The sequence below is a fragment of the Mastigoproctus giganteus genome, chromosome 8 (assembly GCF_048544385.1).
Source record: "Mastigoproctus giganteus isolate SK-2022 chromosome 8, ASM4854438v1, whole genome shotgun sequence".
In the NCBI taxonomy this organism is placed as follows: domain Eukaryota; kingdom Metazoa; phylum Arthropoda; class Arachnida; order Uropygi; family Thelyphonidae; genus Mastigoproctus; species Mastigoproctus giganteus.
Genome location: NC_143582.1, coordinates 49,650,956 through 49,667,127, shown reverse-complemented (window position 1 = coordinate 49,667,127; position 16,172 = coordinate 49,650,956). Strand labels below are relative to the sequence as shown.

Below are 16,172 nucleotides of genomic sequence, written 5' to 3'. Positions count from 1 at the left end.
CCGAAACCTTGGTTTTCCAATAAATGTGCTAAGGCTGTTCAAAAGAAGAATGTTGCATATCGTAATTGGCTTGTTTCTAATTCTTCAGTTTCATTTTCTGCCTACACCAAAGCTCGCAACAATTGTAAAGCAGTTATTAATCAGTCCAAACTAGAGTTCAAACAAGCTAAGAGTAGAAAACTTGCTTCTTGCCCTAATGGTAGCTGAGCATTCTGGTCTCTTGCCAAAGCTATTGACTGCAACTTTTGCCCATCTCTGCTCCCACCTCTGTCAAAACCAGATGGTTCTGTTGTCACTTCAGCCAAGAATAAAGCTGACCTGCTAGCATCCCAGTTTTCTTCCAACTCATGTATTAATGATCTTGGTAAAACACCTCCCACCATTCCCAACACGTTCCATTCAATGCCTCCTGTGGTCTTCCATCAAAAGGATTTTGACAAATCTTGATGCTAAGAAAGCTAAAGGTCCTGATGGTATTTCTCCATTTGTTCTCAAAACCTGTGCTCCTGAACTTACTCCTATTCTTTGCCACTTTTTTTCACTTTCTAATTCCAAAGGTGTTTTTCCTTCTGTTTGGAAATTTGCTCATATCCAGCCAGTTTCTAAAAAGGGTGACAAATCCCTCCCATCCAATTATCATCCCATTGCAATTACTTCTACTCTTTCTAAAGTAATGGAGAAATCAATTAACCGCCAACTCTTAAACTATCTAGAAACCTTCCACCTGATCAACGATCGCCAGTATGGATTCCGTCAGTGTCGATCCACTGGTGATATTCTGGCTTATGTTACCCATTTATGGACTAATTCAATGGAAAGGTTCGGTGAAACACAAGTAGTTGCTCTTGACATCTCAAAGGCTTTCGATCGTGTTTGGCATAAAGGTCTTCTAAACAAGTTTCCATCTTATGGTCTGTCAACTGTTTTTTGTAATTGGTTATCCAGTTTTCTCTCTGATCGCTCACTGAGGGTGATGGTAGATGGCTCTCTGTCTTCTAACTTCTCCACTAATGCCGGTGTCCCCCAAGGTTCAGTTTCCCCAACTCTTTTCCTCTTGTATATTACTGACCTACTTCCATTCACTGGAAATCCTATCCATAGTTTTGCCAATGATAGCACATCGCATTCCACTTTCCATTTTGAGAAACCTTGTCCTGCTCAATCAGCTTCAGCTTCTCGCAAATCTACTACCAATTCCTTAAATGCTGATCTTCAGGTAATTCTCCAGCGAGGCAAAGACAACTTAGTTGATTTCAACCCTTCTAAAACTCAGTCTTGTCTTATATCTCGCAAAAAGGATTCTTCTGCTCCTATGCTTATCTTTGGTGACATTCCGATTTCTAGGCAAAATGATATATCTCTTTTGGGGATTACCCTGACTTCTAATCTCTCTTGGCACAGGCACATTACAAATATTGCTTCCTCTCCATCTAAAAGACTTGGTTTTCTCTTTCGCTCTCGGCATTACTTTTAATCCAAACCGCTGCTCACTCTGTATAAATCACAAATCCACCCTACCATGGAATATTGTTCCCACATCTGGGGTGGTGCCCCCAAAACCTCTCTCAGGCTTCTTGATTCCATTCAGAGGAGGGCAATTAGGTTAATTAATGATTCATCTCTAACAGAGTCTCTCCACTTGCTGTCTCATAGACGTACTGTTTCTGCTGCATGCCTCTTCTACAGATACTTCCATGGGCACTGTTCTTCTGAATTGGCTTCTATAATTCCTGCTCTCTCTTTCAAAACAGTCTGAACATGTGCAGCCACCAGCCAACATCCATTTACTGTCCAACTTCAAACTCACAGAACCAAATTTTCATCTTCCTCGTTTATTCATTCAACTGCCGTTTTCTGGAACAGCCTTCCTTCATACGTATTTCCTGAAAATTACAGTCTACAGAAGTTCAAGTCCAATGTCAACAAATATCTTCTTTCGTCTTCTCAACCTCCAACCCAAGCAAGGTACTAAGTACTATAGGTTCTAATACCTCTCGTGTTTGGGGTTTACATAAAAAATAAAAAAATAAATAGGATTAACACAAATAAAATCAGGAGGTGGTGAATGTGGGTTCCCTATCTTTATTTGAATTTCATTATTGTGGAAATGGCTAGTATGAGCACACACCTCCTTGGTTGGGGAGTCATGCATTTGCATCACTAGGTTAAGTGTTGATTTGTTTCTTTCTTATTTTTATGATTTTATTTTATTTTGAATATTAAGGTATCTCATAACAAGGTAGCAAAATTGCACCTGGATTTTTTAAAATTTATTAGTGTATATGCCACTAGGTATAATTACATTAATATGCTGCATTAGTTTTGTGTTAAGTGTTCCTTTTCAGCTACAGTGGCTATATGTATATTCTAATTTTGTTATTTTGAGTTATTAAAAATATTTTAAGTGAGGTAATGTTACTCAAAACCTACCTGTACTACAGTTTGCTTTATATACTTGAGACTGAGAACTGCGTTGTACGAGTATTGCATCATTCAACAACTTGGATGATGTGATACAATATGTGGTAAAAATAGTATAAATGTACTGTTATGTGTGGTAAGTATAAATGTACTGTTATCCAACATGATCGTAATAAATTAAAATAATTTATTTTAATTTATTACAATCATAATAAATTAAAATTTTATAAAAATCTTAGAAATCTTATAAAAGCTGTACACATACTTGGTTCACGGTTTCATGTTCTTTGCATATGTTGAAGTTATTTTATCTCGTTTAGTATTTTTTATATGCAGTTGAAGTATTTTATTTAGTTTAGTATTTTTTATATGCTTCTGTTGAAGTTATTTTATGTAGTTTAGTATTTTCCACAAGAAGAAAAGGTAAAATATTTTGAAGATCATGCTTGCTGAATTTTAATCCTTTAGTTTGTGAAAAACAAAACAACATCCTTAGTGTGTGTGTCTACTGATAAAATTTTGTGCAAAAAGTGCTTTCCTATGAAACTTTACCCTAAAGGGTTGTTATAATAGATCCACAGCCTGGGACATCAGGACTGAAAAGGAACAGAGATGGACAGTATGTTGAAGCTGAACACTGAATCAGCTCTTTATAATATGTCATCTGATACTGAAATAGAATACTATTCAAGTGATGCAGATTCTGTATCTTGATCAAATGCATGTTTATGTTAACAAACAACAGATGCTGGCATTACTTGGATTGATGATTCTTCACAGATGAAATCCGTTTACTAAACAGTACCACTACTTGTTCCAGCACTCCAAGGTACACATAAAGAACTCTCACAAATATTAAAGTAGCAAACATGTTAAATTGAATATCTGGATTACAGAGTAAAGTACCTAGTTACTTCATAAAGGATCTGAGAGAAGATAGTAAAATGAATGGAAGGTAAAATTTTCACAGTATTGAATACGAGGAGCATAAATTTAAACTGAAGGGGAAAGAGTTATAGACACTAAATTGAAAGAAATTTTCCTTTTTCCACTAAGCTGCTAATCACTGTAATAAGTTGCTCTTGAGTTGCTGACATGTTAGGGAAAACAAGTTGCAGCAACATGTCTGCAAAATCTGAGTGCAATCCATTAAAAGCCCATGCCACAATGTCCGTGAAGCATAATAGAACATTCTCTCTCCTCTTGTGCAACAGCTCAGAGCTACAGTCTGTCTACAGATCTGTTAAACAATCATCATGTAACTCAAATTAAATCTGATCAAACATTTTTCTATGGCTGCAAATGAAACACCAAGGGTACAATGAAGGTTATGATGCTAACATTTTAAATCGTATTTGCATTGCTTCTCCAGTTGTCAGTCAATCCACTAAATAATTTAGTCTGCATCTCTCTCTCTCTCTCTCTCTTGTAACATGCAGAAGTGTGTTCAAACTAACAGCAGTCACTTCATACATCTGTGAATAGCATCACACTCCAAAGAGGATGTTCAAAACTGTACAAAATGGTATAGTTAAATATGTAATTTATTAAAGTCAATGTTCTGAACAAGGTTTATTTTATTTGTTGCTTACCTTTATGTTATTATTAGCCAATGAATGTCCAAATATAAACAATATCACAAAAGTTTTAGTGATATTGTTTATATTTCAAAAGCACCATTATTGAGTTACAGTATATTATACTGTAACTCAATAATGGTGCTTTAAATCCAAAAATACAATAGTGGCTTGTATTGAAATGCAAGCACTTAATATTTCAGCCATTGACTAGGTGTCCTTTCACAGTCTATAGATATTAGCTCAGTCTCTTGGAGCAAAGCTCTGAATTACTATTATCCATGTGCTAGCAGGGACAATTATTCCACCATACAAGGCCTTGGTTAGGTCATACCTTGAGTACTTTACACAGGTTTGGAAGTCCCATTTCAGGAAAGGATGTAGATAAGGATAACAGCTATCAGAAACAAGACAATTATATGAACATGAAAATGGAATGGCAAGAAAACTCTCACATTTGAATGTGAAAAAGGCACAAAGAGCTTATAAGATTTATCCAACAATATTAAAGGAAGCAGCAGGACAGCTTGCTAAACTCTATCTATTATAATGCACACATCTCTGTACTCAAGTGAAGTCCCAGAGAACTGGAGATGTGTAACTGTCTCTCTCTCTCTATTTCTCTCTCTCCAATTTATAAAATGGTTCAATGATCAAATGTTAGTCCAATGGTGAATTCATAGTGATTAAGAATAATAAGAGTATTTTTTTTAAACTAAGAGCCATTAAAAAAAATTCTAAAATACAAAATTTATAACAAAGTTTCTGACAAATAATCAAAATAACAGTACTATAGCAAATAACAGGGTTATAGAGAAAAAAAATTGCACTGCCCAAAAAATGTAAAATTCCATTTAGTTTTCCCTCAAAAAATTTATTTAGTATGGTGTAAAACATGCTCACTAGTCTATTTCTGACATGAAGGAACACTTTTTGAGTTTGTGGTGGTCCTTGGGCAATATCAGGAAAACATGCAGCTTCTTGTGCAGTCATCTTGTCAAAAGGCAATCTGCTTTGAAAAGCTGCACCCTCAAGGCCTGTTGGGTCGTCATGTTCACTATCAACTTCTTCAGGTTCTTCTATCTTTGCCACCTGAATAATTTTTTCAGGTGGCTTGTTTTTCTCTTCATCTGATGCATACTCTTCCTCAGAAATATTGGCTAATTTTTCATCTGCCTCTTTGTATTCCACCTATAAAGAAAAATTAAGAAATTCAGAATAAAATTATTGATTAGACAACTTTTTTCTAATGTTATCATTATGTTTATACTAGCATAATATGTATATTTAGTGTGAGATTACCATTTAATTATAAATAAAAGTTAGAAAACCACAAAAATAATATAAAAAACTGATCTAAGGAGTTCCATAAAGCATTATAAAAAGTTACATAATAAAACAGGTGGTACTGGGAACCCATAATTTAATGGTTTCCAAAATTATTTCTGAAAATGAGTTTGCTTATTAAAGTTTAAATTATAGAAGAATGGTTTAAATCATCTATCAACAGACAAAAGGAGTTTGTTAAATTCAGACTAGGAAATTTAACCACTCTCTCTCTCTCATTTTAAAAAGTGTACTTAGAACCAGGGATAAAGTTTACTTCAGATGATTCTAAGCAGTTTTAGCAAAACTCTGTCAAAAAACTTTAGCTCACAAGCAAATTAGTCACAATCAAATTGATCCCAAAAATCAAAATGTGTGGCATTACTAGATGTTTATCTCTCACTGGTTGATGATGACTGACAGAAACTCTAAAACTATTATCACTGAAGTCTAGTTTAAATCAAGCAATACACGAAAAACCATTGTCCCTCCCCTTTTCCTCATAACAGTGATGTTAAGTAACATGGTGCTTAATTTCACTTCTACTTCAGTCAGCAACTGGTAATACGGCACCTCCGTAGCCAGGTGGAAAGGAGCAGCAATGCGTAGCACACGCTTCTTGATTAGACCGGGGTTCGAGCCCGTCACCACCAAATACAGAGGATGCAGAAAGGTCAGGGAATGACCAATGCATATCCCGGAGCAATATGGCCTTAGTTGCTAATACTCTTAAAAACCAAAAAACAAACAACAACAACTGGTAATACATATTATGCTTCTTTACAAATTTTTTGTGGCACTTCAGGGATAAAATCCACAATAAAAACAAATAATGAATTGTTTATATTCTATTACTAAGTACAAGGTATCTTCCTAGTCTAATGAAACTTATATATACAGTTAGGTTAAGCTTCTGTTACTAACACAGTATCTAACAGATGTCACTTTTTTAAATTTTTCTGGGTTTTTTTTCAATTTGTAAATGAAATCAAAACAATATACTCTGAATTACAAGACATTAAATTTTTGTTCACAGTTTAATAGATGCCAAATGAGCAAAAGTTCTTCACCTTTCTTCCAGGCAACCCCCATTCCCAGGTGGCATCTGTGAGATGCCAGCAACATGTTGGTGAAGGGCTTTGATTTTCCCAGATAAAAGCGAACATCTGATAAAACACAGACATTCACACTGAGTATGCAATACGCCATGTCAGTGTCTAGGTTTCATTCTGGAGGACAAGTGACTTTAAAAAGTCTAAAAAAAAAATGATAAAAACTTGCTTTATCATTTTATTATTATTATTATTACTGGTTTCTCTCATTTATTTTTGTTCAATATTTTTAATTAGGTTTAGCAAATCATAATTAGGAGATCACCATTTTCAATTCAATAAAAAAGCTAAAAAATATTTTTTTTTATAATTAAAACAAAAAGAGGGTCACACAGATGCCACACAAGTGTCCAGGTTAAAACTGAGGACATGGGTGAGAGAAAGTTAAAGAAATTGACTAAGTATTAGAGTATTTATATTCATACATTCTTTATCAAGTTTGTGTTAACAATTTGCTTAACAAAAGCTGCCAGTCATGATTAATAACACCCAAACTAGTTACAATGCATACTCTGCTACATAACAGACCAATCACATTTAAGCTACTACTAAATTTTCCTAAGCAGTTTAGAGGGAACTAAAGTTTAAAGGTACCCTAAGCTATGAATTTCAAGCTCCAAGAAAGCATAAGTTTTTTTGCCATTTTATTTACTTGTCATATTATATCGTACTTTATAAGTAGCTTCAGAGTCATAGTTATGCTCATTATTTTTATTTTTAATTTTAGATAGAGATTTTGTGTAGTTACTACTTAATATACATAAAACAGATGTTTCATTCAAATGTTGCTGCCGTTGTTCGAGTACAGAGTGAGTGGTGGGGAATTCAAATTTTTAATTTTGGTAAATAGGTAGCTCTAATGTAAAACTAGATAGAGTAATATGTTTCAGTGGATTTAGATTCTATTAGATAGTGTAGTAATGATAATTAATTAATTAAATTTATTAATCTTATTAATTTTCATTGTTAATAGTATTCAATCTGATATCATGCCCCAGACTAAAGCAGCAAAGTAACAGGCAAAATTAGCAGGAGTGCTGTGACTTGGGGGGGGGGGGATCTCCAAAGCAGCATCACAGACTAAAAAAATGTGAGATTTATGAAATGTTTGCGGAACTTTTTGGAACAGGACATGATTGAGTCGAGGAGGAGGATGTCTCTGTGAGTGCTAGGTGCACAGTGTGTCAAGAAATTAGGTGCCAACTCAGCATTCTGATGGGCATCTATGAGAGTTTGGGGTGTACGGTAAATGCCCTTGAAGAAATTAAATCAAGCTGCCCAGCTCAATCCTGTGCATCAAGTGGCACAAATTAGCAGCAATATAACGACAATCTACAAGATAGAATGCACTGATCCCACAGGAACTAGTTATTGTCGGTGACTCTATTGTCAGGAGATGGGGAATATATTATGCAAAAAGGATAGGTGGAACAGAAACAGGGTATGTCTGCCAGGAGCAAAAGTTGATGACGCTGTACAGCAGATATCTTTTAAGGACACAAAAGGTGATATAGTTGTACACATTGCCACTAATGACTTTAAGAGTAATAGATCTAGAGATTTACATAAGTACAGGTCAATTTTGGAAAGAGTTGAGAGTTAGGGTTAAAATTGAAAGTGTCTGCAATTCTGCCCAGACACGATAGGAGGGAGGAAATGATGAGAGCCATGTCAATTAATTTTCGCCCTGAAGAGATTGTGCAAGGCTCATGGGGTAGAATTTTTCTCAGCGTCATCTGCGCTTGTCAACAGAAGACAGTGCTTCTGCAGAGATAGGATGCACTTAAATTGAAGGGGTGCAAAAGTATTTGCTGATGCTATTGAAGCAGTGTTAGGTGGGTCGGAAAACTGCACACATGGGGGAATTCACACACTAAAAAATTAATAGTAGCCGCAGGCAGAGGTGAAAGTAATTCTTGCACTGCTACTATTAGAATGAGCAGTGGCCTGGAGGGCGGGGTGCTGGGGGTTTCAGGGACTGGAGGAAGTTATTGTGAAACAAAAAAATACATGGGCTGTGTTAGAGTAACTAGGCATAAGAATGGGTGCATGTATACTTGAATGTACCCCAATGCAAGCAGGAGTGTAGTAAATAAATTAGATGAATTTGAAGTGCTGGTCAAGACATCAAAGGCGGATATTGTTGGGATATCAGAGACGTGGTGTCACACAGATATAACCAGTGCAGAATTGGAATTTGGGGAGTATAATGTGTATAGAAAGGATAGACAGGATAGGAAGGGAGGAGGGTTTATGCTGTTAGTTAAGAAACACAAAATCTAAGGAAATGAATCCAGTTGACATAGATGGACAGAGCAGTGTTGAGTCAGTGTGGTGTGACATAAGCACTGGGAAAACAAAAATGAGGGTAGGAGTTTGTTATAGGACAATGACTCTGATGAATACTACAAACAATTGTACAGAGATCTATTAATCAGAATGTCATATAATGGGGGATTTTAACTTCCCAGATATTGACTGGAATTTGTGGGTTGGTCACTCACACACTAACAAGATTTTGTGGATTTACTGGATGATTGTTTTCTGCAGCAGCATATTCAAGAGGCAACCAGAGAGACTAATACTCTTGATCTGGTTGTCAGCAGTGAATATGCATGCATTAAGAATTTGCAGATAAAGGAACCACTAGGCAGCAGTGATCACAGTGTACTCACACAGTTTTTAAATTCTATACAGTGGGACCAAATGATGATGTTACCAACGGCAAATTCTAAATGGGAAGCATTCAAGGAATTAATCATGGAAGCTACTAAGTTTTCATACCTATTAAGAAATATTGTTCAAGGTTTCAGCCTAAATGGATGTCAGATAAACTAATGAGACTTCTGGCAGAGAATAAAAATGCACATGACACAGAAGCCTATGGTAGATATAAGCTAGTCTGTAATCAAGTCACGAAGAGATTAGGCAAGCAAAAGCAGATTATAAGAAATCTTTGGCAAAGGATGCTAGAAAAACAGCAAGGACTTATTTAGTTATATAAACTCTAGAAGGATGGGGATGAATCAGATTAGTCCACTTCGTATCGATGGTTCGACTGTTGATGATCCTGCTCAGATAGTTCTCAAACTGAATGAGTATTTTGCATCTACAGTCACACATGAGGAATTCTGTAGGGAAGTGGAGGACACAAGTTTATTAAAATCTAACAGGGAGCTAAATGATTTTGTAATACCACAGAGCAAAGTGGGGAAGAAATTGTTGAAGTTAAACATAAGAAAGGCACCTGGGGTGGATGAGATCTATCCATTTATATTAAAGGAAGTAAGCAAACCCTTAGCCATAATTATGAGAACATTCTTGGACTCACAGGAAGTGCCCACAGACTGAAGATGTGCAAATGTGTCCCCATGTCACAAAGGAGGATCAAAGAGCGAATTGGCTAATTACAGCCCTTTAGTTTAACTTCTGTTCCGGGGAAAATAATGGAGTCCCTGATTAAAGAGGCACTGCAGGATCATCTAGACAAGACTGCAGTAATTATTCAGACAGCATGGGTTTGTTAAGGGAAAGTCTTGTCTGTCAAATCTAATTGGATACTATGATGTGGTTACAAAGGAATTGGATGCAAAAAATAATTTTGATATCATGTACTTGGATTTCAGGAAAGCTTTTGATACTTTTGTGCATGGAAGCCTACTGTACAAATTGGAGCACTATGGTATTAAGGGCAAGTTGCTACAATGAATAAAAGGGTGGGAGAAGACAGAGAGTGTAAACAATGGATGCTGCTCTTCGTGGACTAATGTTATTAGTGGAGTCCCCCAGGGTTTTGTGTTCAGCCCGCTGTTGTTTTCTAAATTTATCAATGATACTGATGAAGGTATATCAGGCTTAATGTCCAAGTATGCAGATGACACAAAGGTTGGCAGAATTGTTAATGATAGTAATGGCAGTGTGCTACTGGAACAAGATCTAGAAAATTTGGGCAGATGGGCTGAGAAGTGGCAACTGAAGTTTAACATTGACAAATGCAAAATACTGCATATGGGTAGAAGTAACCTCAAAGAAATGTACCAACAGCGTGGTACTATACTTAGAGTGGTAGAAAATGAAAAAGACCTGGGAGTAATTGTGCAGCCAGATATGAAGTTTTCTGAGCATTGCAGACAGGCCTCCAGAGCAGGTCATGGGATATTGTCAATGATATACAGGAATTTTGCTAGTGGGGAAAAAGGAGGTGATTATACCTTTGTATAAGGCAATGGTCATGCCACACCTTGAGTACTGCATACAGGTATGGAGCCCTCATTTTAGGAAGGATGTATACAGGGTGTCTCAAAAATATTGGTACAAACGTTTAGGGAAAGTAGGTAACATCTAAAGGAATGTGAATCGCATAGGAACCCATAACCGGAAACGTCACGGGAAAGTAGTAGCAAAGGCACAAGAAGCAGAAATGACACAAGACAGTAATTAGTGGCAAACATTTATTTGACATAATATTAACAATGGAGTACGAGATGGATGCATTTCATGATGTTACAACAGATGCTCGAAGGTTCCACCACAATGCATGTGTGACACCAACGAAGCATGGATTGGTGGACACAGTTGAACACACCTGGAGTTTCTTTGACAGTAGCAGCAGCACAGACGAGTCTCGCCATGAGATCTATTTCCGTCTCTACAGGCAATTCATACACGATAGATTTGAGGCCCCCCCCACAGAAAGAAATCAAGGCTTGATAAATCAAGTGAGCGTGGGGGCCAGGCAACGGGTCCACCACGGCCAATCCATCGACGTCCAAAACGCCTGTTCAAATGGTCACGAACACACCTTCCATAATGGGCATGTGCCCCGTCATGTTGAAACCAAATGTTGCATCTCACATTTGCTGGAACATCGTCAAGTAACCCTGGTAGAACTTTCAAGAAAGATCCGATATTTAGCGGAGTTCATGCGGGATGGTAACAGGTATGGGCCGACTAAGCAGTCACCGACCATACCTGCCCACACATTTATTGCAAAGCAATGTTGTGCTGCATGGAGGCGCACACCGTGTGGGTTGTCGTGAGCCCACACGGTCATGACATTGTGCTGATTGAATAAGCCTTCCTGAGTGAAATAAGCCTCATCCGTGAACAAAACATACGCTGGAAAATTCAAGTCTTGAACACTTTCTTGGAGAAACCATTGCGCAAAAGCCACATGTGCAGGATGATCTTGGGGGAGCAGTAACTGAACCCTTTGGAGATGAAAGGGATGTAAGGAATCGTGCCAGACACGTCATGGAAGAAAGTATCTTGAGACACTTTCTTCCATGGCGGGAGTTCGCGTTGAAGGTGGTCTGCCCGCACTACTCCTGTTACCTCGAAATGACCCATAATCGCACAAATTTTGATGCACATGCACAAACAAACGGTGATCCGGTACATGTCTGTCTGGGAAGCGTTCTCCATAAATTCGTTGAGCGGCTTGTCCATTGCCCTCTGCTAATCCATACACTAGATGCATGTCTGCCAGCTCACAGTTCGTATATCGATGCATGCTCTTCATGCGGCAACTACTGCTTGAATGAGTAAACCAGAAATTTTCCCTCAGGCGAACTGATGATCACCGCCGTGTACCGACTTACGGTGACGTTTCCGGTTATGGGTTCCTATGCGATTCATATGCCTTTAGATGTTACCTACCTCCCCTAAACGTTTGTACCAATATTTTTGAGACACCCTGTAGTTGCTTGAGTGAGTACAGAAAAGGGCAACAAAGGATTCCTCTTACCAAGAAAGCCTTAAGTCCTGAAAATTGCAGCATCTGGAGACTATGCACCTGCTAGGTGATTTGATTTATTTGTATAAGGCCTTGAATGGGTTGAGCAAGCTCAATTCTGATGGGATTCATCCTCTTGCTCAGATTACAAACCTGAGGGGGCATAAATTCAAACTGAGGAAAGACAGTTGTAGAGCAGATGTGTGGAAATTTGCCTTTAGCCAGCGGATAGTTGATTGATGGAACAAACTTCATCTGTCATTGTGGAAGTTGATAGGTTAAATAAATTCAAGGAGGAACTGGACAAATTTTTAAAGGAAAAAAGCAAGCTACATAAGCTTGCTTTTTTGCATCACATGCCTCTACTACTATAGTTTAATCAGTACTGCTATTAAGCTGACAACTTCAGAGGCATGAAACTCATGCTCTAAATTTTGAGACAAGTATTTCTTGAACTAAAAGAGTTAAAGATACACATTTTCATATATGCATAAAAATACATTCTTCTGAACATTTTTCAAAATATGCAAATATGGTACACTTATTTAAGATGATGAGATTTACTTACCCGTACTCTTTAGTGATTATCAGGGCCACAAATTTTGGAGCATTTATCTTAAAACCATAGGGCACAGCCATATTGTATATCTTAGTCAATATAGTTGGCAAACTTTTTTATGTTTCTGCTAGAAGAGACTGATCATTGGTAACTTGATGGTATTGATTCATTTACTACTCATGAACCTATTTTCAATGCTGTTCCTATTTTAGTATTAGACATATTGGGAAAATATAAGGATGATAGCTCTGCAAACATGTTGCACATTTTGCACGTAATCTGTTTGCAAGAGAATTTGTTGCTAGACATAAAGCAGCCAAAGGGAGAGAATGCTTTGGTGTGTTTTTAACACAAAAGTGAGGAAATTAAGCAGAAATTTGTCTTTCAGATGTGTGCATATGAGCGCTTGAAGAAAAAGGTTGATGTCCTTCAAGGAATTAAGATAATGGACCCATCAAGCATTCAGCTTCCCAACTCAATCACAAAATATACACTTGTGCATTGAACAACACAGATTTCCAAAGGTGGAAAAGTCTCGTCCCACAGAAATCAGCTTGTGTTGGTGTCTCTGTTGTCAGGGAAATGGGTAAGGTGAAACAGGACCAAGGTATTAGCATTAGCATTAGTAGAGGCATATGATGCAAGAAAGCAAGCTTATTCAGCATCAGCCAAAAGAAAAAAAAAAAAAAAAAAAAACAACCACTACTCCCATTTCACCCCTCAATTCGTTCGAAATACCTGTACAGCTGAGCCTTAAATTTGTTTAGGCTATCAACTTCAACAACAAGCGATGGAAGTCTATTCCACAAACCAACTGCCCACTGGCTAAAGGCGAATTTCCGCACATCTATCCGACATCCGTCCTTCCTCAATTTGAATTTATGCCCTCTCAGGTGATTATTCTGAGCAAGAGGAAGAATTCCATCGGCATTGAGCATGCTCAAGCCATTCAAAGCCTTGTACACCTCTATCAGATCACCTCGGCGATGCCTAGTCTCCAGGCTTTGTAATTTGCAAAACTTAAGCCTTTCTTCGTAAGAGCAACCCTTTGTTCCATTCACTAATCTTGTTGCCCTTCTCTGTACTCGTTCCAGCAGCTCTACATCCTTCTTGAAATGAGGCCTCCAGACCTGTATACAGTACTCAAGGTGTGGCCTGACCAATGCCTTATACAAGGGAATAATCACATCCCTGTCCCTGCTAGAAAAATTCCTGTATATCATTGACAAGACACCATGAGCTACTCTTGCAGCTCGTCTGCACTGCTCAGAGAACCTCATATCTGCCTGCACAATTACCCCCAGGTCCTTTTCATTCTCTACCACTGTCAGCGTAGTACCACAGAGTTGATACGTTGATCTGGGGTTACTGTTTCCCATATGTAGTACTTTACATTTGTCAATGTTAAACTTCATTTGCCACCTCTCAGCCCATCTGCTCAACCTTTCCAGATCCTGTTGCAGCAGCATAGTATCAGTAGTGTCCTTAACAACCCTGCCAACCTTTGTATCGTCTGCAAACTTGGACATTAAGCCTGATACACCATCATCAATATCATTTATAAATACAGAAAACAACAATGGACCCAACACTGAACCCTGAGGAACTCCACTAATAACATTAGTCCACGTTGAGCAGTGTCCATTGATTACCACTCTCTGTCTTCTGCCACTCAACCATCCCTTTATCCATAGCAGCAATTTGCCTCGAATGCCACACTTCTCCAATTTGTGCAGCAGTCTTCCATGCGCAACAGTATCAAAAGCCTTTCTAAGATCCAAATATATAATATCAAAGTTATTCCCTGCATCCAGTTCTTTTGTGACTACATCATAGTATCCAGTCAAATTGGTCAGACAAGACCTGCCCTTAACAAACCCATGCTGTGTCTGGCAAGAGCAAAAGTTAATGATGTTGTAAAACAATTATATTTTAAGGACACAAAAAGTGATATTATACAGTTTGGTACTAATGATATTAAGGTTTACTTAACAGATATATGACAATGCTGAAAACAGAGTAGCAAATCAGAATTAAATTTAAAAGTTTCTGCAATTTTACCCAAACAAGTGGTGAAAGTATATGATGAGAGCCTTTTCAATCAACTTGGTCCTGTAGAGATTAACATTAGCATAAGGTGCAAGAAAGCAGGCTTATACAACATCAGCCAAAATAAAAAAAAAAAAAAATCCTTCCCATTTCACTCATCCATTCACTCCAAAAGTTTCTCTAAGTTCTGCCTACAGACTAGACAAAATAGAATATTTTTATTAATATTAATAATAAAATATTACTGTAACATTCACAAAGTTTTTGAGACCTCGTCAAAGAATAACAAAAAATGATACTCGCCACCATGACAGCAGATATGCTGTCCCAGTCTCCAGTGGTGTACACTTGCACAGTTGAGATCTCAGGAACCACAATAGCAGCACACTTGTCAGTAGCACACACCCAGTCATCAGTCACGTTTTTGCCATTATACGGTGTCATGTCTAATACTGGCCTGCGTCTTTCATATTTGATTGATATTTTTTTCCTGACATTTCTACTTATGCACTTATATTCATATCGATTGACTGACAATCAATATTAAAAATTTTAATATTTTATTCTTAATTTTAACTGCTAAAGGAGAAATTTAATTTAATTTATACAAAGCAACAGTGGGCTCAATGCCAAAATCTAGGGACTGGAGCACTCCACTAATAACATTAGTCCACGAAGAGCAGCATCCATTGATTACCACTCTCTGTCTTCTCCCACTCAACCACCCTTTTATCCATTGTAGCAACTTACCCTTAATACCATACTGCTTCAATTTGTACTGTAGTCTTCCCTGTGCAACAGTGTCAAAAGCTTTCATGAAATCCAAGTATATGATATCAAAATTATTTTTTGCATCCAGTTCCTTTGTAACCACATCACAGTATCCAATCAAATTCATCACACAAGACTTTTCCTTAACAAACTCATGCTGTGTCTGAATTATTACTGCAAGCTTGTCTAGATGACCCTGCAATGCATCTTTAACCAGTGACTTTAAAGTCACTTAACCAGTAACTCCATTATGAATTGGGGATACATTTTCACATCTCCAGTCCGTGGGGACTTCCCCTGAGTCCAAGCATGCTCTCATAATTATGGCAAAGGGTTTGCTTACTTCCTTTGCCACCTCCTTTAATGTAACTGGGTAGATCCCATCCACCCCAGGTGCCTTTCTTATGTTTAGCTTCAACAATTTCTCCTCCACTTTGCTCTCAGTTATTACAAAATCATTAAGCACTCTATTACAATTTGATAAACATCTGGCATTTTCTCCCTTAATAACTCCTCATGTGTGAATGCAGATGCAAAATACTCATTCAGATTATCAGATATCTGAGCAAGATCATCAACAGTCAAACCATCAATATCAAGTGGACCAATCTGATTCATCCCCT

The 16,172-nt window shown here is 37.5% G+C and overlaps 1 protein-coding gene across 1 annotated transcript in view; it reads right to left on the bottom strand.

Annotated features, from left to right (window-relative positions):
- The window catches only part of Su(var)3-3 (lysine-specific histone demethylase Su(var)3-3), an 801,787-nt gene that overhangs the window by 776,637 nt on the left and 8,978 nt on the right, over positions 1–16,172 (bottom strand). The window contains exon 2 of the mRNA XM_090379361.1: positions 4,902–5,189. Coding sequence (XP_090235487.1) covers positions 4,902–5,189 — 288 coding nt within the window. The remainder of the gene's footprint in view (positions 1–4,901; positions 5,190–16,172) is intronic.